General features: G+C 43.6%; 1 protein-coding gene across 5 annotated transcripts in view; it reads left to right on the forward strand.

Moving 5' to 3' along the window:
- Nucleotides 1-25,769, forward strand: part of tjp1b (tight junction protein 1b) — a 91,947-nt gene that overhangs the window by 61,415 nt on the left and 4,763 nt on the right. For 2 of the 5 annotated variants that reach the window (XM_087797186.1, XM_087797189.1), the window contains 25 exons: nucleotides 4,529-4,585; nucleotides 7,031-7,155; nucleotides 7,255-7,357; nucleotides 7,565-7,880; nucleotides 8,168-8,274; nucleotides 8,905-9,073; nucleotides 9,138-9,282; nucleotides 10,760-10,893; nucleotides 11,275-11,380; nucleotides 11,781-11,931; nucleotides 13,185-13,293; nucleotides 13,353-13,572; nucleotides 13,852-14,036; nucleotides 14,217-14,312; nucleotides 14,376-14,458; nucleotides 14,516-14,726; nucleotides 14,786-14,886; nucleotides 15,579-15,929; nucleotides 17,913-18,104; nucleotides 19,980-20,744; nucleotides 21,361-21,446; nucleotides 21,623-21,835; nucleotides 21,889-22,043; nucleotides 22,403-22,820; nucleotides 23,005-23,222. In XM_087797186.1, the coding sequence (XP_087653312.1) occupies nucleotides 4,529-4,585; nucleotides 7,031-7,155; nucleotides 7,255-7,357; nucleotides 7,565-7,880; nucleotides 8,168-8,274; nucleotides 8,905-9,073; nucleotides 9,138-9,282; nucleotides 10,760-10,893; nucleotides 11,275-11,380; nucleotides 11,781-11,931; nucleotides 13,185-13,293; nucleotides 13,353-13,572; nucleotides 13,852-14,036; nucleotides 14,217-14,312; nucleotides 14,376-14,458; nucleotides 14,516-14,726; nucleotides 14,786-14,886; nucleotides 15,579-15,929; nucleotides 17,913-18,104; nucleotides 19,980-20,744; nucleotides 21,361-21,446; nucleotides 21,623-21,835; nucleotides 21,889-22,043; nucleotides 22,403-22,820; nucleotides 23,005-23,222 (4,816 nt within the window). The remainder of the gene's footprint in view (nucleotides 1-4,528; nucleotides 4,586-7,030; nucleotides 7,156-7,254; nucleotides 7,358-7,564; nucleotides 7,881-8,167; nucleotides 8,275-8,904; nucleotides 9,074-9,137; nucleotides 9,283-10,759; nucleotides 10,894-11,274; nucleotides 11,381-11,780; nucleotides 11,932-13,184; nucleotides 13,294-13,352; nucleotides 13,573-13,851; nucleotides 14,037-14,216; nucleotides 14,313-14,375; nucleotides 14,459-14,515; nucleotides 14,727-14,785; nucleotides 14,887-15,578; nucleotides 15,930-17,912; nucleotides 18,105-19,979; nucleotides 20,745-21,360; nucleotides 21,447-21,622; nucleotides 21,836-21,888; nucleotides 22,044-22,402; nucleotides 22,821-23,004; nucleotides 23,223-25,769) is intronic. The other 3 variants (XM_087797188.1, XM_087797190.1, XM_087797187.1) reach the window with 2 other exon arrangements.

Below are 25,769 nucleotides of genomic sequence, written 5' to 3' on the forward strand. Positions count from 1 at the left end.
AACATTGAATAAACTATTCAGCTCACACTGAAATTTGTATTTTCATTATAGATTATGGAAAATACTCTAATTGCGATTATTTACCTCTTACCATTATATATGTGCTCTTTTCATAGATTTCTTCTCTACCAAGAAATAATTCATGGTATAATAAAAAGTATTTCTTTGTGATTAAGATAAAGTGATTACGCAAAGACATTATTATTTGTTCAGGCCTTTCCTTGATTTTCTGGAACTCCTGTTATGTTCTCAGTTTTATCTTGACCTTTAAATGATATACTATATTGAATATTGTTTTGATTGTTTAAGTTCATTGTGACCCTGGTCTGGAAAAGCGCTATAAATACAAATTACTTACTTACTTAATATAAAAGCTAATTATGTGTACATTTAAATACAGGTAGACAGTTTATGTAGTAACTTTAATCATTGTTGTAAACAAACTTAATATAAAACTTCATATCACTATACTTTAAAAACACTTTTCCCTGATTGTCTGGGTGTTTGTGTCTCATGTATCTTGGCCTTTTATAGCATATAGTTCTCACTGTGTCACTATGTTTTTGATTGTTAAAGCAGTTTGTGATCCTGGTCTAGAAATATCTTTAGGAATAACCATTACTTACTTAAAAGTGTTTAATATTTACCAGTCAGCAATGAATCACATACACTTTAGTGCAAAGTAAACAAAACACTGTCACTCGTTCATCTTCAACATGGTTGCAACATGTGCTGTGATGATTCCTGTCAGAAGAAGAAGCTCGAGTTCAACTCACTTCAATCTTGGTCCCTGAACACATCATCTTTGACCAGAGTGTCTTTAACAGTGAGACTTTCAAATTCTCTTGTTGTTATCTCTAGTTCTTGTATTATTGTGGACATCCATAATATCTCTTCTTGATCTCATTGTCAACGTTTTCTAATCACTTATATTATTCTTGGCTTATTCTTCATCACTACTGTTGGACAGACATGTGTGGGGCGGAGACGTTATTTTTATTTGTATGTAGTTGAAATAACAACCCAACATCTCATTATTTCACAATCATTTGGACACAGAACTGGAAACTCTGGAAACGAGATCTGATTTAAAATCATTGTTTAAAGCATAAAAGACAGTTTTATAATCTGACACATAGCACATGTATATGTTATATATCTTTATATTCTTGACACAATTGAAGTTTAATCATGTTGCCTCTAATATCACAGAAAAATTTAAATATCCCGCTTGATAAAGACTGAACAGTCCTTGGTTGCTGTTTTTTTTAAATATACAGAAATAAAGTTTCATGTTTCTCTACTAATATATAAGACTTGTATCTAAAATTGTTTCATGATTTCGATAAACACAATCCACAGATTGAACCCATTAGTCACAACAAAGACCAGTTCCTTTGCTCACAGACACAAACAATGAGTTTAAAGCAACAGTTTCAAGCATTTGGACTAAAATGCAAAATAGCTTTTTGTTCACTCAATGAATTGAGCTGTGAATGGTTTGAACCTCGTCCGGTTTTGGAGAAACATTCAGACACGGCCTTGAAATGTCAGAGCACTTGAACAAACCCACAGTGTTCCTCAGTTACCAGAGCAACAGTCTTGGCAGCAAGAAAAAACGCCGTCCTTTGAATTTGAAGACTGGTGTGTGCGTGCGTGTGTGTGTGCGTGTGTGTGTGCGTGTGTGTTCGCGTGTGTGTGCGCGTGTGCGTGTGCGCGCGTGTGCGTGCGTGCGCGTGCGCGTGTGTGTGTGTGCGCGTGTGCGTGCGTGCGTGCGTGTGTGTGTGTGTGTGTGCGCGCGTGCGTGCGTGTGCGTGCGTGTGCGTGTGCGTGTGCGCGTGCGCGCGTGTGTGTGCTTTGCTACCTTCTCTCACTGAATGTACAATAATGACTTCCTTTCTCACTTTTCTTGACATTCAATCCTCTGTTCACTGCTCAGTGTCTTTTGTTTGGTTAAACTTTTACCAATCATTACGTTCTAAAAAAACAATTGTCTGATTTATCTGGCTGTTGTGCGACACTTGATGTACTTGACGACGACCAAAATAATTACAAAAGTACCTCTACCCTAGAACTACTCCAACAAATATGCTTCCATCATTGAGAAAGTTCTTGGGTTCAGTGTTTGTTCAGGTAACATCGTCTCGTCTTTAGAACAGGGGTCTCAAACCCGTCCTCAAAGGGCCGAGATGGTTCAGGTTTTGGATCCAAGAGTCCAGCACATACAGTTGAACATCTGAAAATGTTGTGGCAGGAGTTGGGCCCGGAGGGAAGATTGACCACAAAGTTGACGGGTTGAGCAGGTGTTTTATCTCAAAGTCAAAAGGATCAAAACACGGAGTCGTGTCTCTCCCGGGTCTTATACTTCTGGAGAAAGATGAACAATCCAGAGTGAGTAACGGCTTTATTCTCCATGTCAAAGAAAATACAAGCTTTCAATTACAATCGACCGGACGCACGATCTCCCAGCAACTGTACAGATCAATAGCCTGATCCCGATCTCTAGAAACATCGCTATATTTAAGGCAAATTTCCCGCCCAGGGGGTCGTCTCTTTCCGGCCAAATTGTTCTTTCAAGTTCCCTGTGCCACCGACCCCCATTGAGAGACATCCTAGTTTGTCTTCCTGTAATCTAATTATTCAAATGTTTTCGGGCGGGGGTCACTTTCTCTTCCGTCTTTCACTCCTTGCTTCGTTCTTTGATCTACAACTTAAGGTGTGATTTGCTGATAAACAGATGTCGTGACTTTAATTCTGATCCAAGCTTGTCTTGAAACCGTGTGAATCAGTCTGAGTGGAATTTTGATTGTAAATGTTTAGTCAAACGTTCCCGCTCTTAGATCAAGCGAGTAATTTAAACTTTATATTTTGATGACCTTTTAGCATTAATTTAAGTATGGAGTATACGTATAATATAATTTTAATCTGACAAAGTACACATCCGTCATCTACTGAGAAAACCACAGCATCATCAAACACGCTTCAGACTCACAACAACATCGTCACAATGGACGATCCTACTTTACCAGGACTTACAGGATTTCTTGGAATCGACCAATCTCTCCGTCTACGCCACCAATCCAGCTGTTTTCGCTCTGAATGTCCCAAACATACCCCAAAGAAAGAAGTCTTGGCTCACTTTTCTCCCTGGACAATTGTGTAACTTCTCCATCTTGCAGAAACTTCTCATGATTTCAGGTCAGCGTGACCCAGTGGTTTTGGTCAGGGTGGCCTAGCCATGAACTTGAAAACCTTAAGTATCAGTACCATTTATACCCAATGTCGAACCCGTTGCTTTATTATTTTTATATGAAATACCCAAGAGCTTTAGTAACCGTCGCAAGAACATTGTATGGTCGCTTCCAGAAGCGCCAAAGACAAGAATCGTGATGAACGGCTGAACAAGTCAATGTAATGTAAGATAATGTGTTTTCTGTTCGGAACCGTTGGAATCGAGGTGTTGATAGACGACATGAGGGAATCTGGAGGGAAATGGATGATGGTCTGAGTGAAGAAAGTCCACGACCTGGGGTCAGTTTGCACGACCAGTAGGTGCTGTGCCAGTGAAACTGTGGTGTTGGACGAGCAGCCATTGAAGGCCTCGTGTCGTGAGATTGAGAAAAGAAGCAAAGGTGTGCGAGTCGACCTTCATCTCGTCCTCGCTGCTGCATGACGGAGATCGTGCTTTGATTTCATTATCATAGTTGTTATGTAAAGGACCCACTACTACTGTCTGCGTCATTTTATTTTTACTTTTATTTCATGTTTAATGTTGCACACAATATTTCTATTTGGTGGTTTTGCACTAACAATGGCAATAAAAAGCATTATTTTTCTGATTCTGAACCTCACTTACGAATATGATTTTAGGATTATGTCGGATGAACGGCCGACAAAATGCACGATTGGAAGTTGATTTCTTTCTTTGGCTCTGGATTGACCACACATTCAATCTAAGTCGTCTCAGGCATCTTGGAATGAATCGGCGTCAACACAGAAAACCCTTCAACCTCACAGACCCGAACCAAGACTTTGTAGCAGAGATGGACATGTTTGTTCAAGGCTTGTTATCGGCTCAGAATGGCTGCTTTTATAAGAGGTTACACAAACTTCTGCCTAAAAGTTCTGTTGCTGTCCCAGATATGGATTCAGTCTTTGAAAGATTCATGCAGTGGGACGTGTCTGTGTGGAAATACTGTTTATGACGATACACGATGATGTCATAACATCTATTTGTTTTTTTTAATTTCTAGAATTGATTAACAGAGTCGAGTCAAGCTCTGAACTAGTATTTCTATTGTTACGCAAGTGTCTTTGGTCTAAAGACTCTACTCTCATCACACAAAGTTGACTCAAGCTTTATCCTTTTTCTACTACATGTGTAGCCATGATACGTGTGAGTAGAAAGGAGTTCTCATGTCATATTGTGATGGCCACAAGCTTTAGATATAGTACTGGTTAACTCTAATGACATTTGTAAGTGTTTCAAATGGATATTGAGCTTGTTTTTGTTGTCCATTTCTTCCAGAGCGCAGCAATGGAGGAGACTGTCATTTGGGAACAGCACACAGTTACACTACATAGGGTAAGACTTGTGTGATTGATTTTGGTGATTCTTCTCCACCTTTTCTATGAAGCAGCAGCAACAACGTGAGCAGGGACATGATCTAAACTCTTATAATCTTCAATCATTGCTGCATGAACTTACTGCTACTAAACGGAACACAAGTGTTTTTCCAACATTACACACCAGTTACAGACACCAGTTTGCAGTCGTTACATCTGAGAAAGGACGAGACAAAATGGGTGTTGATGAGTGAATCAAGCCAAGGAAGGTTTGCTTCATTGAGTTTAATCTAAAAAGATATGAAAGTTGCTTTATAAATTGTGATTATTATTAAATAACATGTATAACTATATCATTTGAAATAATCATAAACCATGTTAGTTCCAATAATACAATAAGTAAGTAAGTAATATTTATTTATATAGCGCTTTTCCAGACCAGGGTCACAAAGCGCTTAAACAATCAAAACAATACTCAAAAAAGTACATACTTTAAAGATCAAGATAATACTGAGAACAACACAGGAGTTCCAGAAAATCAAGGAAAAGCCTGAACAAATAGAAACATCTTAAGATGTTTCTTAAAGGAGTCAGTAGATCATCAAACACAGATGTTTCTTGAAGGAGTCAGTAGATCATCAAACACAGATGTTTCTTGAAGGAGTCAGTAGATCATCAAACACAGATGTTTCTTAAAGGAGTCAGTAGATCATCAAACACAGATGTTTCTTAAAGGAGTCAGTAGATCATCAAACACAGATGTTTCTTGAAGGAGTCAGTAGATCATCAAACACAGATGTTTCTTGAAGGAGTCAGTAGATCATCAAACACAGATGTTTCTTGAAGGAGTCAGTAGATCATCAAACACAGATGTTTCTTGAAGGAGTCAGTAGATCATCAAACACAGATGTTTCTTGAAGGAGTCAGTAGATCATCAAACACAGATGTTTCTTGAAGGAGTCAGTAGATCATCAAACACAGATGTTTCTTAAAGGAGTCAGTAGATCCATCAAGCACAAAGAGAGAGAAGATCGTTCCAAAGCTTAGGAGCAACAGCCTGAAAAGATTTCTCTCCTCTGGTCCTGAGCCGTGTGCGTGGAACCATAAGTAGATTCTGATCCACAGACCTCAGAGCCCGAGCTCTGAAAAAAAAAAAAAGGACAAACGACTGGTCAACAAGTCGACGAAGAGGGATCAATAAAGTTCTATATCTATCTATTACTGAGTCAAACCACAGGAAGTCTCTTAGGGAACACTCTGGTTCCAGGAACTGGGTCTTGTTGTGGCTTTTGTCGTGAGCAAAGCATTAAGAGTCTCCTCTCGTGGAGGGAACAATTCAACTTTGAAGATGGCTAGATTCAATGTAGTTGGCGTAGAGTATTCTTTTTCATTTGGGTTTTGAAGTCACTTTATTGTCTTTTGACGAGAGCAGTAACATTATTATCCACAAAGCACACACAAGACAGTCTCAAATAGAATAACATTCTCATCTCTAAATACGTTTTCAATGACACTGTATTGTTCCTCGATTAGCTTCGCTGGCTAACTGCTCATAATCTAAGACCAGTGTCAGATCTACACTGTAAGTGGTGCGTCCACAGACATATTTAAAAGGTGGGAAAAAAGAAAACTACTGAAATAAAATAATTGTGTAATAAAAAAATATTAAAATGCATTAACCTCATCAAGATCAATCCTCCTAGACTGGCAAGGCTTCAATTGAAACCATGTCATGTGTGTAGAAGTATCATGTTATTATCATGTTATTATCATTCTATTATATTATGTTATTATCATTCTATTATGTTATTATCGTGTTATTATCATTCTATTATGTTATTATCATGTTATTATCATTCTATGATGTTATTATCATGTTATTATCAATCTATTATGTTATTATCATGTTATTATCTTTTTATTATCATTCTATTATATTATTATCATGTTATTATCATTCTATTATGTTATTATCATGTTATTATCATTCTATCATATTATTATCATGTTATTATCATTCTATCATATTATTATCATGTAATTATCATTCTATTATTATCATTCTATTATGTTATTATTATGTTATTATCATTCTATTATATTATCATGTTATTATCATTCTATTATATTATAATCATGTTATTATCATTATATTCTATTATTATCATGTTATTATCATTCTATTATATTATTATCATGTTATTATCATTATATTCTATTATTATCATGTTATTATCATTCTATTGTTATCCTGTTATCATTCTATTATTATCCTGTTATTATCATTCTATTATATTATTATTCTATTATTATCATGTTGTTATGTTATTATCATGTTATTATCAATGATGATGAAGCTTAGTGGTAAGTTTATGATGAATGCTTTTGATATTGATGGTTCTGTAACTTCCTGGGAATGTTTAACGATACTATTAAAGCTCATCAAATCCATTTCTATCACCAGGCACCAGGGTTTGGCTTCGGGATCGCCATCTCAGGAGGTCGAGACAACCCTCACTTTCAGAGCGGCGAGACCTCCATCGTCATCTCAGACGTGCTGAAGGGCGGTCCGGCCGAAGGCCTGCTGCAGTAAGTTCCTCTCGTACAGCAGGTTCTGTTTGCACGTGGCTCACATTGAATGACGGGATGGCACCAGAACATCTCCAACCCTCCTTGTCTCGTCTCCAGGGAAAATGACCGGGTCGTCATGGTCAACGCCGTCTCCATGGATAACGTGGAACACGCCTACGCAGTGCAGCAGCTGCGCAAGAGCGGCAAAGTTGCCAAAATCGTAAGTGGAATCTAAGAATGAGTTTGTTTTGAGGAAAATCCACCGAAGAACCGCAGAAGGTCAGAGAAGGAGACGTTGCTTGTATATGAATCAGAGCATGACGGTAAAAGTCCACTTCAGGCCCAGATTTCACCATCGACCGAGAACTCATCGATTCCTGCGCCGCCACCGATCGCCGGTCAGACTCAATACTGCGTCTTCTTGCAGACAATCAGACGGAAGAGGAAGGTTCACGTCCCGATGGGTCGCCTCGGCGAGCGAGAGACCATGTCGGAGCACGACGAGGAGGAGGACAGTTACGACGAGGAGATCTACGAGACGCGCAGCGGGCGCAGCGGCGCCTACAGCGCTGTGGGCGGAGCCATCGGGCGCCGCAGCGGCAGAAGCAGCGGACGACGAGACCGAGAGCGCGAACGAAGCGGCTCGCGGGAAAGAAGTCTCTCCCCGAGGTCGGACCACCGCTCGCACAACTTACCTCCACGTCCTGCCAAGGTCACGCTCGTGAAGTCCCGCAAGAATGAAGGTGAGGCTCAGAGCGCTCGGAGGTTGTGATGAAACCTTCTAGCATCGTCTCATAACCTTCTCTAGTAACATCTAAATGAACACTTGGAAAAACCCTGGTGAAGATCCAAACCCAGAATTGACATCTACTGCAAAATCCAAGTCTGGAAATCTCAGTAAAAAAGCAATTAAGCTGCTTTTAATCTGAGCTGTTAATCTGAGAGTGGAAGCTGCAGCCTGCAAGTTTGTCGAGCGCGTCATGTGACTCTGTGCTAACATTGTCTTTGTTGCTGTCGTTCACTCTGTAAGCAGAATATGGCCTTCGCCTCGCCAGCCACATCTTTGTCAAGGACATCTCCCCAGAGAGCCTGGCAGCCCGGGACGGCAACATCCAGGAGGGGGACGTGGTCCTGAAGGTGAGGAGACGCCAGGACATCCAATATCAACGTTCACCCTCTTGCTCTGGTGTCATTTTGTCAACAAATGGAAATATTTAGGCCAAGGTCGTTTAATAACCAAAGATTTGGTTATAAATGGTTAAACCCTTGATTTAACATGAACTTCCTTATCTTCTCTTCATGGTCATGGTCCCTGATCGGATTAAAAACTCACATCCGATCTTGTGCCACGTAGAAAAGACAAACCTCCTTTTATAAATGTGCAAGAAGTGAAACCAGTTTAATACGACTTTGTGAAAGTATTTCAGAGAATCGTGAGGAAATATTAAAGATGGTAAAAATGTACATTTTGTTCTGGTTCTGTTGATCCAGCTGGACTGAGGAAGTTCACAAGGATTTGTTATCGACTTGATAATGTTGCTGCAAAAACATCGTCAACTGAACTATCGGATCATTTGATTGTTAGTGTCGGCAACGTTGTCTTAATAGTGATCATTTAACTTGGTTTCAAGGTCAGCCATGTCTTCTCATCTTTGCAGTTTGATCCTCGTAAAATGACATCGTTGTGGAATGTCTTCGCTCTCTGTGCTTGTCTTTCTTTACAAATGAAACTGACTTGAAAGGTAATTTTCCTTCTCTGTGTCTCAGATAAATGGCACAGTGACAGAAAACCTCTCCTTGATAGACGCTAAGAAGCTGATCGAGCGCTCAAAAGGAAAGCTGAAGATGGTTGTTCAGAGAGACGACCGGGCGACGCTCCTGAACATCCCTGACCTCGACGACAGCATTCCTTCAGCCAACGCCTCGGACAGAGATGGTGAGACACGTTTTCAAGTTCTCAGCAGTTTTGGTCTCGACTTGAAACATCAACTCTTTGTCAGACATTTCAGATATTCAGTCTCTGGCATCAGACCATTCCAACCGATCACACGAAAGACGTCGTAGCAGTCGCTCCAGGTCCCCCGACAGAAGATCTGAACCTTCAGATCACTCCAGGCACTCGCCGCCTCAGATCAGCAACGGCAGGTGAGACTCAGAACTCTGCTGGACTCCTTGCATGGCTGTGGTTTAACACACACACACACACACACACACACTCACACACACACTCACACACACTCACACACACACACACACTCACACTCACACTCACACTCACACACACGTGTTAGCTCGTCCATAGTTAGAGTTTACAAAAGAATTGACATCTCTGAAGGTTCCTCACCTCAACCTGCATCAGTCCATCGTGGTCCGACTCTCAAGCACCTTCTTTCACCACCATGGACTCATTCTGCACTTTTGCCAGAATTCTAACCTGTTTAAAGATGGTTAGATTTGAAACTCCTTAGTTAACTTGAACTCCTCTAATCTGCTGGTCTGGGTTCAAGTCTTCGTGCAAACAAAGCAGCAAAAGTCTGGTCATGCTTTAATTAAATAGTTTGTTTCATGAAAATGTTTTCCTTTCATCTTTACATCACCAGCTGGAGAAAACCGTAAGTTATCGTCGTAGTTCCTGCTCCTCAGTCCAGAGTAGATCAGCTGCAACACTTGCTTCATGTTTATTAGGTTCAAGCAGCAGTCGCTGCACTCAGGTTTATTTATTTAACTTTTAAACTATTGTGTTTGATAATGTTGCCCTAAAGTTAGAGAAAATAGCTTCATGCAAATGAACTTAAACCCAAATGTGGATCATGTGGAGACGGAGAAGTTACCAGAACAAACTCAAAGCTGCTAACAAACACGAAGCTAACACACGATGCTAACAAACACGAAGCTAACACACGATGCTAACAAACACGAAGCTAACACACGATGCTAACAAACACGATGCTAACACACGATGCTAACAAACACGAAGCTAACACACGATGCTAACAAACACGAAGCTAACAAAAACGATGCTAACTTGACCTTCATATTCCAGGATGAAACCTGACCCTGAACATCCTTTTGGTCTTTCTCTGCCGACACTTGACTCTGCTGTTGAGAAAACAATCCATACACAACAGAGCAAGAGAACAGCATTTTTTCTGATAAATCCATATTCTATTAGTTTAGTCACATACAAGTGTTTTGTAATTTCATTCTTTTAATAATCTATTATTCTTTAAATTAGTTTCACACTAATGATGTAGTTGTATTATTGTTTATTGATGCCAGATCAAATCCTAAATACAGGAACTGTCATGTAATAGTTCAGTTAAAACCTCCTTTACCATGATGTTAACTTAATGTTTGTAGTTGCTCATCAGAAGATGGAAGTCCATGATCCTGGTGTACGTTTGAACCGAGGACATCATCTGCTCCAGCTTTAATTATTGCTTTCAAAGGACGTCATCACTTGATCTGAGACGTAACCGCAGCAGGAGTCAAGCCTCGTTTTTTCTACTGGTTTTGGCTCATCCTGGAGCAGATGATGTCCTGGAGTCTCCTTCTGCTCCGAGCTCCACATCTCTGAGGTGCTTTATTTATAGAACCGTCTCGTCATGTTTTGTGCCTGCAGTCACAGAAGTCGTGATGACGAGCGAGTCTCCAAAGCAGCTTCCACGCCAGCAAAAGTAGCAGAGGAGGTTCCTCTTCCCAAACCCAAGGAGGCGGCGATCGCCAGAGAAGAGAAACCGCTTCCACCACTTCCAGGTGAGGGTCTCAGGTGCTCTCAGAGCAGCAACGAGTGACATCTTCATGTGCGCGTCTAAAAGTGCAGCAGGTATTAGGTGCAGGAGATTAACAGAAATAAATAATAAATGAATCAAATCTTGTTTGATCCAGTCATGTTTTCTGCCCTTTTTAAAAGCACAAATGCCAAAGAAGTTAAAACCAGACGCCTGCTGAGCCGGGCTTAGTTTGCCGGGAGCCAAGTGAAAATAAAGCATGAGTTGATGGAGTCTGACGCCCCCCCCCTCTGTTCGACCTCCTGCTCAGGACAATGTGTCCCGCTGTGGACCGTGTGACAGAAGATACTCTATGAGCGGCTTTTATTGACTTTGTAAACATGTTGACTGTGATTGTTGTCTTCAGAGCCGAAGCCTGTGTATGCTCAGCCGGGTCAGCCGGACGTGGACCTGCCAGTGAGTCCGTCCGACGCCCCCGTGCCGAGCGCCGCCCACGACGACAGCATCCTCCGGTAACCAAGAACATTCCACATCATCAAATCTGAATGTGTTAGGTAACATGTTTTAAAACCATCTGACCTTCTGTGCGCGACTTACCGCCGGCACTTGGTTCATTGAGCCAGAAAAGACATTGTGAGGAAACGTAAGCTGCAGGTCAAACACGCGGCGCCTCATCTTGACAGCTTTAAAAATCCTCCTGTGCACATCCTGCCAAGAGGCTCAGAAATAATTCATCCTGTCAATGTGTTTCATTGCACAGCCCTTGAATAAGCTGCTTTCTACATCCACAGCAACACTGGTTGTTTTTCTCACGTAGGTTTTGAAAATCATTTGTTGTTAAAAGAAGAATCACATGTCATCAGATCCTACTGTAGCCAATCAAAGACCGTCTTTCTGGTTCTCCGTCATCAGGCCGAGCATGAAGCTGGTGAAGTTCAAGAAGGGAGAGAGCGTCGGTCTCCGGCTGGCTGGAGGGAACGATGTGGGCATCTTCGTGGCTGGAGTGCTGGAGGACAGCCCGGCTGCCAAGGAAGGCCTGGAGGAGGGAGACCAGATTCTCAGGGTAGGAACTGTTGTTGTTGAAGATCATGAAGGTAACTCACATGTTGTCATGGTTTCTTTGAACGTTGATCTTTTTCGAAGCCTTTTATTATGGCATAGAAAACAGTAGAAGAACCTTCACTGCAGCAGAAGGTGTGAGTTTATTACGATATTGTCTGTTGTCGTCATAAAAATGTAAATTTGAATTCAACTGTCAACAGTTCATGAATCTTTGAGGTACAAATGAAAAGCATCTGTTTATTCAATGTTACTTCAGTTCTTGTTTGTGTTTGTGGCAGAAATAAATGAAGAGATTCACTGATGTTCTGTGGATTTGACTTTCTTGTCATCGTTTCTAACAAAGTCCTGCAACATGCTTGTTCAGCAGCTTTATTTCACATCATGGAGAAAAACCACTTTGTCGATGTCCTAGCAATGACCTGCACACACACACACACACGCGCACACACACACACACGCACGCAGGCACACGCGCACACACACACACACACACACACACACACACACACACACACGCGCACACACACGCACACACACACGCGCACACACACACACACATGCACACACACACACACACACACACGCAGGCACACACACGCAGGCACGCACACACACGCACACACACACACACACACACGCAGGCACACACACACACACGCGCACACACACACACGCAGGCACACGCGCGCACACACACACACACACACACGCAGGCACACACACACACACGCGCACACACACACACGCAGGCACACGCGCGCACACACACACACACGCACACACGCAGGCACACACACACACACACGCAGGCACACGCGCGCACACACACACGCAGGCACACACACACGCACACACACACACACACACGCAGGCACACGCACGCATGCACACACGCACGCATGCACACACGCACGCATGCACACACGTGCGCGCGCACACACACGCAGGCGCACGCACGCAGGCACACGCACACACACACAGACGCGCACACGCACGCAGGCTCACGCACACACACACACGCACACACGCACGCACGCACACACACACACATGCGCACGCACGCACACACACACATGCACGCACGCACATATATCTCACTCTTAACCTCCAACATTGTGGGTTGTGCAGAAAACGCTGTAGTTTCCATGGTGTTGTGAAGGAGGAAGAGAAATGTTGTGCTGATGAGCTGCAAGAACTTTGAAGAACCAGGAACCTTTTCTGAAGATCTCTTGTAATAACCTGACGTTGTTTCAGGTAAATAATGTTGATTTTGCAAACATCATCCGAGAGGAGGCGGTGCTGTTCCTTCTGGACCTCCCTAAAGGAGAAGAGGTGACAATTCTGGCCCAGAAGAAGAAAGATGGTGAGTTTCAATCCTTCTTGTTTGGTTTCTTAAGCTGAGTCGCTACTTTTCCTGCTCAGTGTACAGACGCATCGTGGAGTCGGACGTCGGCGACTCCTTCTACATCCGGACGCACTTCGAGTACGAGAAGGAATCTCCGTACGGGTTGAGCTTCAACAAGGGCGAAGTGTTCCGAGTCGTGGACACGCTCTACAACGGCAAGCTGGGCTCCTGGTTGGCGATCCGCATTGGCAAGAACCACCAGGAAGTGGAGCGGGGGATCATCCCCAACAAAAACAGGTGAGCGTCGCAGATCTAGGAGGTCTTGTGGCTGTGGAGGGTTCAGTCCCAGCTCTGGAGATGATTGTGTCCCTGCTGAGATGCTGATGCTAAACTGGCCTCGCAGCCTACTGCCACCACTCTGTGGTTGTGTGTGTGAACGGGTGGATTAAAGAGGTTTAAGTTAAGATAATGGATGATATTGTTGGGCTCATTAGGTTCAGTCTCAGCAGGATATGGACAAAGGTGTTTTCAAACGACAGGAAGTTGACGTGAAGATGGTTGTGTGTTGGTCGTCAGGGCTGAGCAGCTGTCGAGTGTGCAGTACACTCTTCCTAAGACAGCAGGGGGCGACAGAGCAGACTTCTGGAGGTTCCGTGGTCTTCGCAGCTCCAAGAGGAACCTCAGGAAGAGCAGAGAAGACCTTTCCTCGCAGCCGGTGCAGACCAAGTTTCCAGCGTATGAGAGGGTGGTCCTGAGAGAAGGTGAGACGTTCAGACGCACACACCTGGATAAGTTCCTCTGTTGGGTGTCTGTCCATGAGATGTAGAAAAAAAACCTGCTATATAAACACACACCATGTCCTTTAATCTCAGCAGTTTTCTTGTTAGTTTAGGTAGAACTTTATGGATACAATTGTGACTTGAAGTGTTTTGTCATCACAGCGGGCTTCTTGAGACCTGTCGTCATATTCGGTCCCATCGCTGATGTCGCCAGAGAAAAGCTCTCCAGAGAAGAACCTGATCTGTTCGAGCTCGCAAGTGGGTTTTGTTCCATCAGGAACCAGTGTTTGTGAAGGTTCTTGACCTAAAGCTTCTCCTCAGAGAGCGAGCCCCGAGATGCTGGAACGGACCAGCGAAGTTCAGGAATCATCCGTCTTCACACGATCAAGCAGATCATCGACAGAGTGAGTCTCCTCCACCCTGTTGTCCACCGGTGTGTGACCGAACCCTTGGTCCCGCAGGACAAACATGCCGTGCTGGACATCACGCCCAACGCCGTGGACCGGCTCAACTATGCTCAGTGGTACCCCATCGTCGTCTTCCTGAACCCTGACAACAAACAGGGCGTCAAGAACATGAGGACCAGACTCTGTCCCGAGTCCAGAAAGAGTGCGAGGAAGCTCTACGAGCGAGCCATCAAGCTGAGGAAGAACAACCACCACCTGTTCACCAGTGAGCGCCCAGATGAGAAGAAGCAGAAGAACATGTGTGATGTTTGCTTCTCTCACCAGCGACCATCAACCTGAACAACATGAACGAAGGATGGTACGGAGCTCTGAAGGAGACCATCCAGCAGCAGCAGAACCAGCTGGTGTGGGTGTCGGAGGGCAAGGTGAGACACGCTTGTGAAAATAGATTTTAATGAGATACTTAGACTAATGTATAAGTATAATAATAACTAAGTATTCACAAATATTCACAGTATTTTAAACCTTTGAAGTCAATTGAGGCTCATCTCTGTGTCTCATTCCCTCCCAGTGAACTCACCTGCGAGTGTGAAGCAAACATATGATAAATGATAATAAACTATTGATTATAAGATGTTAACAATCATCCAGGAAGAAGAGTCGGGTCTGAGTTCTGGTCCTTCTGCGGTTCTGGCTCCTTCTGTCACGACCAGTCCTGTGGGTTCAGATGGTTTCAACTGTGTGGATGTGACGGACCTCCGAGGATCCTCAGTATGGAAGTATCTCCGTGTCCTCAGAAGAACCATCACTTTTCTCATACTTTTGATTCAACGTTTTTAATTTGTAGCCTTTTAAACTTCAATATAAACATGTTGGTATAAAAGTGCCACCAGAAAATACTGAACTCAAAAGGCTACTCGTTAAAAAATGTTGAATTTAATGTGATTTTTCCAAAAGTTCAAAAAATAAAAATGTGTAAAAAATCCACACATTCAAGCGTTGAGTTTATAAATGATAGAATATAATTCATGGTTCAATCTTCTGATGGCACTTGTATACTTCCAGTGATGACTGTGAGAAGCTCCTCCAGAAGGTGTGACTCTTTCTTCTCCTCAAGGCCGACGGCACCACCGACGATGACCTGGACATCCACGACGACCGCCTGTCGTACCTGTCGGCGCCGGGCAGCGAGTACTCCATGTACAGCACCGACAGCCGACACACGTCCGACTACGAAGACACGGACACCGAGGGCGGCGCCTACACCGACCAGGAGCTGGACGAGACCCTCAACGACGAGGTGGGTCTGCCCACGGAACCCGCCATCACCCGCTCCTCTGAGCCCGTGCGAGAAGACCCGCCCGTCATCCAGGACACCCCAGGATACCCCGGGTACCAGCACCCGGTGCAGCCGGAACCGACCGCTCGCATGGACCCCACCGGGTTCAAGATGCCGTCTCCACAGCAGGTAACTAAACACTACAGGAGCTGAAAGTACACACTGACGTGAAAATACATTTTTCTTCCACTGAACACGTGTAGTTGAAGCTACAGTCACATGATTGGATGAACGTGTGCTACTGGTGTTTATAGTCAAGAGTGTGTTAGTGCGTATCACGATACAAGGATACAATATATAGTACTATACTACTATAGATAGTGATATATAAGGATATATGTGTAGTATTGTCCAGTACTTGACTCTGGTGTTGTGATAGTGTAGTAACAAGTATATATGTGTAGTATTATGTACTTGACTCTGGTGTTGTGATAGTGTAGTAACAAGTATATATGTGTAGTATTGTCCAGTACTTGACTCTGGTGTTGTGATAGTGTAGTAACAAGTATATATGTGTAGTATTGTCCAGTACTTGACTCTGGTGTTGTGATAGTTAGTAACAAGTATATATGTGTAGTATTATGTACTTGACTCTGGTGTTGTGATAGTGTAGTAACAAGTATATATGTGTAGTATTATGTACTTGACTCTGGTGTTGTGATAGTGTAGTAACAAGTATATATGTTTAGTATTATGTACTTGACTCTGGTGTTGTGATAGTGTAGTAACAAGTATATATGTGTAGTATGGTCCAGTACTTGACTCGGTTGTTGTGATAGTGTAGTAACAAGTATATATGTGTAGTATTGTCCAGTACTTGACTCTGGTGTTGTGATAGTGTAGTAACAAGTATATATGTTTAGTATTATGTACTTGACTCTGGTGTTGTGATAGTGTAGTAACAAGTATATATGTGTAGTATTGTCCAGTACTTGACTCGGTTGTTGTGATAGTGTAGTAACAAGTATATATGTGTAGTATTATCCAGTACTTGACTCTGGTGTTGTGATAGTGTAGTAACAAGTATATATGTTTAGTATTTTGGAGTACTTGACTCTGGTGTTGTGATAGTGTAGTAACAAGTATATATGTGTAGTATTGTCCAGTACTTGACTTGGTTGTTGTGATAGTGTAGTAACAAGTATATATGTTTAGTATTGTGGAGTACTTGACTCTGGTGTTGTGATAGTGTAGTATCAAGTATATATGTGTAGTATTGTCCAGTACTTGACTTGGTTTTTGTGATAGTGTAGTAACAAGTATATATGTTTAGTATTGTGGAGTACTTGACTCTGGTATTGTGATAGTGTAGTAACAAGTATATATGTTTAGTATTGTGGAGTACTTGACTCTGGTGTTGTGATAGTGTAGTATCAAGTATATATGTGTAGTATTGTCCAGTACTTGACTCTGGTGTTGTGATAGTGTAGCAACAAGTATATATGTTTAGTATTGTGGAGTACTTGACTCTGGTGTTGTGATAGTGTAGTAACAAGTATATATGTGAAGTATTGTCCAGTACTTGACTCTGGTGTTGTGATTGTATAGTATCAAGTATATATGTGCAGTATTGTCCAGTACTTGACTATGGTTTGTGATAGTGTAGTAACAAGGATATATGTGTAGTATTGTCCAGTACTTGACTCTGGTGTTGTGATAGTGTAGTAACAAGTATATATGTGTAGTATTGTCCAGTACTTGACTCTGGTGTTGTAGTATTTACAGACCACATGACTCTTTCCAAAGCTGTTACTGCTTTCATTTGTTTTCAAACCAAAATACAAACATCAGCTTTAAAAGCTGCTGGACTCACTGTATCCTCTCATCCTCAGTCATCATTCTTCCTTAAGCTGGACGTAACGACTGCTGCCATCTAGAGGCCGGAAGTTTAATTGCAACACAAACATGAACAAACACTGAATATTTTCACGTAAAATAAATTTGAAAGATTAAAATCGTTTTAATTAATACAAATTGAAATGTAAAACTATGACACCAATAAAACCAATATTTGTAATGCAAAATAAAACATATATTTTGATGTATAAATGATCATATTTATCTCACATCCTCACTTGAGGCTCTTAAATGTCTTTCAACGATACTTCACAGCAAGACGAGGCTGCTCTGACTCCACCGGTGCTAGCGCCCCCTTCTGTTGAGCAGCCTGTACAACTAGAGGATCCGTCGCCTTCAGCAGTTCCTCAGGCTGAAGCCCTTAGCAGCCCCAGTCCTGCCCCCGAGCTTATTCAGCCCCTGCCACCACCACCACCTCCACCACATGAACCTGGTCCAGAAGCAAAGGTACCCTCTGATCACCAGCCACCTGGACCGGGGCCTGCTGTTTGAACTGCCTGTTCTTCTGCTTCCACTCGCTCTGCATGACTGACTCTGAGGCCACTCTGGCTCCCAGAGAACATGTTCACCTCGTGAGCTGGGAGACCAGACGCTTCTTCTGAGTCTTCCCAGGACGTCCCACGAAGCAGCCTCTTCCTTCTTTGCATGGCTCCTAACGGTTTTCTTTCCTGAACGTTCTTCTGTAGACCACAGGTGGCGCCGCAACAGTAGTTGGACGTGGCTTCAGACATGAATGTTGGCTGCATGATGAAGACTAACCTGCAGACAGTACATCTAGACCCTCACCTCCAATTTGAATGAGTCCTAAAAGAATCTTCTGCTGTCTCCAGGCTACACATCATACGTTTGAAACGAAGCCTTTCACAAACGACAACATTCCATCATCCAACTGTTGACAGGCGTCTGTCAATCACATTCTTGAAGGCGTCTGTCAAACATTCAGGAACATCCTTGAGTCGCTCATGTTGTCAGAAGATTCAATGGTTGAATCTACGTCTCAGATGATGAAACTTATTATAGAAATGTTGCTTTTTTAAGCGTTGTATTTAAGTTGCATCATATCTACATTAAAAGGTTACATTTGTTTAAAAAAAGGAAAAGAATCAAAGATCCAACTATGTGTAAAATAAAATAAAAATCCCAATAATTCAGTCTCACCAGACGTTACTAATAGAGCAGCTTGATCGTGTGATTCTTGGTCGTCACATGATCGTCACATGATCGTCACATGATCGTCACATGATCGTCACATTATCGTCACATGATCGTCTGAAAGTTTGATTTTGATCTTGGATTTTACATTTATGCTTTATTGCATTATTGAAAGATTTAAATACTAGATGGATGGATGAATAGATGGATGGATGAATAGATGGATGGATAGATGGATGAATAGATGGATGGTTGAATAGATGGATGAATGGATGGATGGATGAATAGATGGATGGATGAATAGATGGATGGATGAATAGATGGATGGATAGATGGATGGATGGATGAATAGATGGATGGATGAATAGATGGATGAATAGATGGATGAATAGATGGATGAATAGATGGATGAATAGATAGATGAATAGATGGATGAATAGATGGATGGATGGATGAATAGATGGATGAATAGATGGATGAATAGATGGATGGATGGATGAATAGATGGATGGATGGATGAATAGATGGATGGATGGATGAATAGATGGATGGATGGATGGATGGATGAATAGATGGATGAATAGATGGATGGATGGATGAATAGATGGATGGATGGATGAATAGATGGATGGATGGATGGATGGATGAATAGATGGATGAATAGTGGATGGATGGATGGAAGAATAGATGGATGGATGGATGGATGGATGGATGGATGAATGGATGAATAGATGGATGGATGAATAGATGGATGGATGGATAGATGGATGGATGGATAAAACTTTATTGATCCCTCTGGACGTCTCCTTCCAGAAGTTGTTTTTGGGAAATGTATTCAACTGTCTTAAAAAAAAATGAAATCATTTTGAATATATTTATATCTTTTCTTCTAAAACATCTTTATCATATAAACATATATTTAAAAAATGATAAAAATCCAACCTTTGTTTGGAGAAAAGATTAAAGTCAATAATTCCAAAAGATTAGTCGAGGCTTTAAGAAAAAAACACTTAAAAGCTTCAACATTTGAAATGTTCGATTCAACCATTAATATTGTGATGATGAAGCAACACTACTATGAAGACACTTTATGTTGCTATGGTTACGCTGGTCCGACTGTAGCTGCTGCACTGTGACCTCAGAAGAAGTCCTGACTGTGTGTGTTCACAGATGTTCAAGAAGGATCTGTACAACATGGACGAGTCTGTGAGGATCAACCACGGCATGAAGCAGTCCATGAGCTACAGTCAGCAGTTCCAGGACAAACAGCCATATTACGATCAGCCTCCGTACGGCTTCCCTGAAGCCAAGCCTCACAACTCGGACCCGCACCTGCACTACGAGAGCCGCCTGCCTCACTACGACCAGTGGCCCCACTACGACCAGCAGACCCCGCACCCGCCGCCCGCCGCCTACAACCCTCGCTCCCCCTACGAGGACGGGCCGGGGCGGGACTACAGTCCTCCTCAGTCCCGCTACGACGAGGCGTCTCCTGTGGGGTACGAGGGCCGACCTCGTCACAAACCCGGGCCGGTCCGCTACGACGAACCTCCGCCCGCAGGCTACGACGCCCGCTCTCCTTACGAGGAACCTCTCGGCTTCTCCATCAACTCTCCTCGCTCACCTGAGCCCCCCAAGCAGTACTTCGGCGACTCCGGTCTGAGGTCCTCGTACATCCCTGGACCTCAGGCGCGGGCCTACAGTAAAGTGCACGAGACCATGATGAACTCTGACCCCGCCGTCCTCCCTCCCAAACACGAGCCCATGACCTCCCCGGGCGAGTCCAAAGCGCTCCCGCCTCCTCCTCCTCGGGAAGACCAGGAGGACGACCCGGCCATGAAACCTCAGTCGGTTCTCAACAGAGTCAAGATGTTCGAGAACAAACGATCCGTGTCCATGGACCGGGCCAAAGAGGGCGACACGTCGGTGCTGAGGGTAAGAACTTCTTCACCTTTGTTTCCTGAACCAGGTTCGGTAGAACTTTATATTATTATTTAACTTAAAACTCAATCATTTGATCCACAGAAGACACGTTTATTGACAGTAAACACAAGTGTTTTGTTGTGAAGAGAGTATTGAGTAAAAATAATGGGATGATATCAAAGAGTCATTAAAAAAATAATAAAATGTTACTTTACAGCAACAATTAAATGATAATAAATCCAATGAAAGCCACAATGATGTCCTTCATGAACATGTTCTCCACTAACATGAGTGACAGCAAAACTCTGCTGCTTTCAATCCCATAATCCTTTGACGTTGAAGCCGAGGCTTTGAGTTTGCAGTGAAAATAAGCTTCGAACGAGCGTCGATAAGAAGATGTCGCGCTCGTGTGTTGACCTGCAAACTCAAATGATTGTCGCTCTTCTCCGGACCACAGTGTGCGTCTGAGTTGAAATAAATTCTCCATCATGACTTGAACTGGAGCGACAGCTGCAGAACATGTGACTTTCTAAAGGTTCTTCTCGTGACCATCTGGTGTGAGACGTGATGCTCGTCCACTCCAGTGACTCGGTCTGAGCTGGAGGCTCTAAACATGTCGACTCTTCAGCCCGCAGATGTTCCCAAACCTGCAAGTGCACCTGGTCCGGTCCTCAAAGCCAACTCGCTGAGCAGCCTGGAGCAGGACAAGTATCGGTGCGTCCTCTTCTTACGTCCTTCATGTGCTGCCATCTCTTGAATGAAGTCTTTACAATGAGCTTCACCTTCCTTTGATGTAGATGGTCTGTGTTTAAATTGACAAAAGTCACCCTCAGTTGTGATTGACAGGTGTCACGGAGACTCATGAAGCAACTCTGATGTTTCCTCTGCAGAGCTCCGGAGCCACAGAAGCCTCACAAGCCTCTGGACGACCTTCTGCGCTCCAACCACTACGACCTGGACGAGGACGAGGAGTACTACAGGAAGCAACTGTCCTACTTCGACCGACGCAGCTTCGACAGCAAAGCCATGATCCAGGCCGGTCCTGGTACTACCCGCTTCCACGAGCCGCCCAAACCCTCGCAGCTGCCGTACTCGTACAACAGGTGAGTCCGGCGTCCTTCACTCCAGCCGCGCTCTGACCAGTCTTCTGCTGCAGAGTGGAGTCGGTGGAGAAGGTCAGTCCGGTGGAGAAACGCTTCGAGCCTCATCCCTCACAGTACGGACCCCCTGCTGGACCCCCTGCTGGACCCCCTGCTGGACCCCCTGCTGGACCCCCTGCTGCTCCCAACACACTCCTGAGTCCAGTCGACGGTACAAACTCACGCGTCTACGGCTCGTTCTCTTTAGAAAATCATTTTGATGAGAATATTGTTGGAATTAAACGGTATGTTCGTGGCACGAAATAATGAGTTTGATTGTTTGAATTGACATGTTTTTTTAATCAATGATTTAGTTTTAATAATTGATGTCTTCATAGAAAGGTTGAATTTTACTAATATTTATCCTTGAATTTTAAAAACTGAGATTTTTCTGTGTCTGTATTTTTAATTCATCGTAGTTTAAAGTTTAAAGAGTTAAAAGTCTCTCCAGACACTAGAGAGTCCAGAGCCACTGATCCTTCGTTAACAGAACATGTTCAATGTTATTTAAGTTCACCTTCTGTCCTGCAGTGACCTCCACACCTGAGCCGCTCACTCCCCCCAACATCAAGCCAGATCTGGCGTCTCTCAGGCCGACCGGTCGAGACGAGTCGGCGCCGGTCGTGTACCTGCCGGCCCGAGGTCTCCCCGACAAGTCCCCGGTCAACGGCACCGACGCCGCCCCCCCAAAGACCCTCGGTGCTCCTCTGAGCTACAACCGCTACGTCCCCAAACCCTACACCAGCTCCGCTCGGCCCTTCGAGCGCAAGTTCGACAGTCCGAAGTTCAACCACAACCTGCTGCCCAACGACACACCGGTGAAGCCTCAACTGTCCCCTCAGCCCCTGGACCACGACAGCGGCCTGGACACCTTCACACGCACTATGGACGGCAGGCTCAAGTACCAGCACAACAACATCAACGCCATCCCGAAGGCCATCCCTGTCAGGTAGGAGGAGGTGTTGATGACATCACACGTGTGACATCATCACTGGAGTGTGTTGTGACTCGAGTCGTCAACATGTGATCGACATGTGATCGACATGTGATCGACATGTGATCGACATGTGATCGACATGTGATCGACATGTGATCGACATGTGATCGACATGTGATCGACGCTCTCGTCTCAGTCCGGGCGCCCTGGACGACGACGAGGAGGACGAGGGTCACACGGTGGTGGCCACTGCTCGCGGCGTCTTCAACGCTAACGGCGGCGTGTTGAGCTCCATCGAGACGGGCGTCAGCATCATCATCCCGCAGGGAGCCATCCCTGAGAGCCTGGAGCAGGAGATCTACTTCAAGGTGTGCCGCGACAACAGCATCCTGCCCCCCCTGGACAAAGAGAAAGGTCAGTGAGTCGTCGTCACGACATCACAGAGTGATGATGTCATGATGTCGCCTCAGAGAAGAGCCTCTTGTTCATCGTTGAAATGTTGGAATTATTTTATTCAAATGTTCTTAGATTTTTTTTAAAATAATTTAGTTTTAAAACATGTTCATTTTAAGCTGTTTTTATTGAATAATTATCTTAGAAAATATTTTCAAAATGAGTGATTTTCTTTAATACATACAGATTTCACTCCGACCTCACTCTTGACTTCACTCTTGACTTCACTCTTGACTTCACTCTTGACTTCACTCTTGACTTCACTCTGACTTCACTCTGACTTCACTCTTGACTTCACTCTCGACTTCACTCTGACTTCACTCTTGACTTCACTCTTGACTTTTCTTGACTTCACTCTTGACTTCACTCTTGACTTCACTCTTGACTTCACTCTGACTTCACTCTGACTTCACTCTGACTTCACTCTGACTTCACTCTTGACTTTTCTTGACTTCACTCTTGACTTCACTCTTGACTTCACTCTTGACTTCACTCTGACTTCACTCTGACTTCACTCTTGACTTCACTCTGACTTCACTCTCGACTTCACTCTTGACCTCACTCTTGACTTCACTCTGACTTCACTCTTGACTTCACTCTTGACTTCACTCTTGACTTTTCTTGACTTCACTCTTGACTTCACTCTTGACTTCACTCTTGACTTCACTCTGACTTCACTCTGACTTCACTCTTGACTTCACTCTTGACCTCACTCTTGACATCACTCTGACTTCACTCTTGACATCACTCTTGACTTCACTCTTGACCTCACTCTTGACATCACTCCGACCTCACTCTTGACTTCACTCTTGACTTCACTCTTGACTTCACTCTGACTTCACTCTCGACTTCACTCTGACTTCACTCTCGACTTCACTCTTGACCTCACTCTTGACTTCACTCTTGACCTCACTCTTGACTTCACTCTGACTTCACTCTCGACTTCACTCTGACTTCACTCTTGACTTCACTCTTGACTTTTCTTGACTTCACTCTTGACTTCACTCTTGACTTCACTCTTGACTTCACTCTGACTTCACTCTGACTTCACTCTTGACTTCACTCTTGACCTCACTCTTGACATCACTCCGACCTCACTCTTGACTTCACTCTTGACTTCACTCTTGACTTCACTCTTGACTTCACTCTTGACTTCACTCTGACTTCACTCTTGACTTCACTCTTGACTTCACTCTGACTTCACTCTCGACTTCACTCTGACTTCACTCTCGACTTCACTCTTGACCTCACTCTTGACTTCACTCTTGACCTCACTCTTGACTTCACTCTGACTTCACTCTCGACTTCACTCTGACTTCACTCTTGACTTCACTCTTGACTTCACTCTTGACTTCACTCTTGACCTCACTCTTGACTTCACTCTCGACTTCACTCTGACTTCACTCTTGACTTCACTCTTGACTTCACTCTCGACTTCACTCTGACTTCACTCTTGACTTCACTCTTGACTTCACTCTTGACTTTTCTTGACTTCACTCTTGACTTCACTCTGACTTCACTCTTGACCTCACTCTGACTTCACTCTGACTTCACTCTTGACTTCACTCTTGACTTTTCTTGACTTCACTCTGACTTCACTCTTGACTTCACTCTGACTTCACTCTTGACTTCACTCTTGACTTCACTCTTGACTTCACTCTTGACTTCACTCTTGACTTCACTCTTGACTTCACTCTCGACTTCACTCTTGACTTCACTCTGACTTCACTCTGACTTCACTCTTGACTTCACTCTTGACTTCACTCTCGACTTCACTCTTGACTTCACTCTGACTTCACTCTTGACTTCACTCTTGACTTCACTCTTGACTTCACTCTTGACTTCACTCTGACTTCACTCTTGACTTCACTCTCGACTTCACTCTCGACTTCACTCTGACTTCACTCTGACTTCACTCTTGACTTCACTCTGACTTCACTCTTGACTTCACTCTGACTTCACTCTTGACTTCACTCTGACTTCACTCTTGACTTCACTCTTGACTTCACTCTGACTTCACTCTTGACTTCACTCTCGACCTCACTCTCGACTTCACTCTCGACTTCACTCTCGACTTCACTCTCGACTTCACTCTTGACTTCACTCTTGACTTCACTCTTGACTTCACTCTGACTTCACTCTGACTTCACTCTGACTTCACTCTGACTTCACTCTTGACTTCACTCTTGACTTCACTCTTGACTTCACTCTGACTTCACTCTTGACTTCACTCTGACTTCACTCTGACTTCACTCTGACTTCACTCTTGACTTCACTCTTGACTTCACTCTTGACTTCACTCTTGACTTCACTCTCGACCTAACTCTCGACCTCACTCTCGACTTCACTCTCGACTTCACTCTTGACTTCACTCTTGACTTCACTCTTGACTTCACTCTTGACTTCACTCTGACTTCACTCTGACTTCACTCTTGACTTCACTCTCGACTTCACTCTGACTTCACTCTTGACTTCACTCTTGACTTTTCTTGACTTCACTCTTGACTT

Source organism: Callionymus lyra, chromosome 8 (genome assembly GCF_982586985.1).
Source record: "Callionymus lyra chromosome 8, fCalLyr1.hap1.1, whole genome shotgun sequence".
Lineage (NCBI taxonomy): Eukaryota > Metazoa > Chordata > Actinopteri > Syngnathiformes > Callionymidae > Callionymus > Callionymus lyra.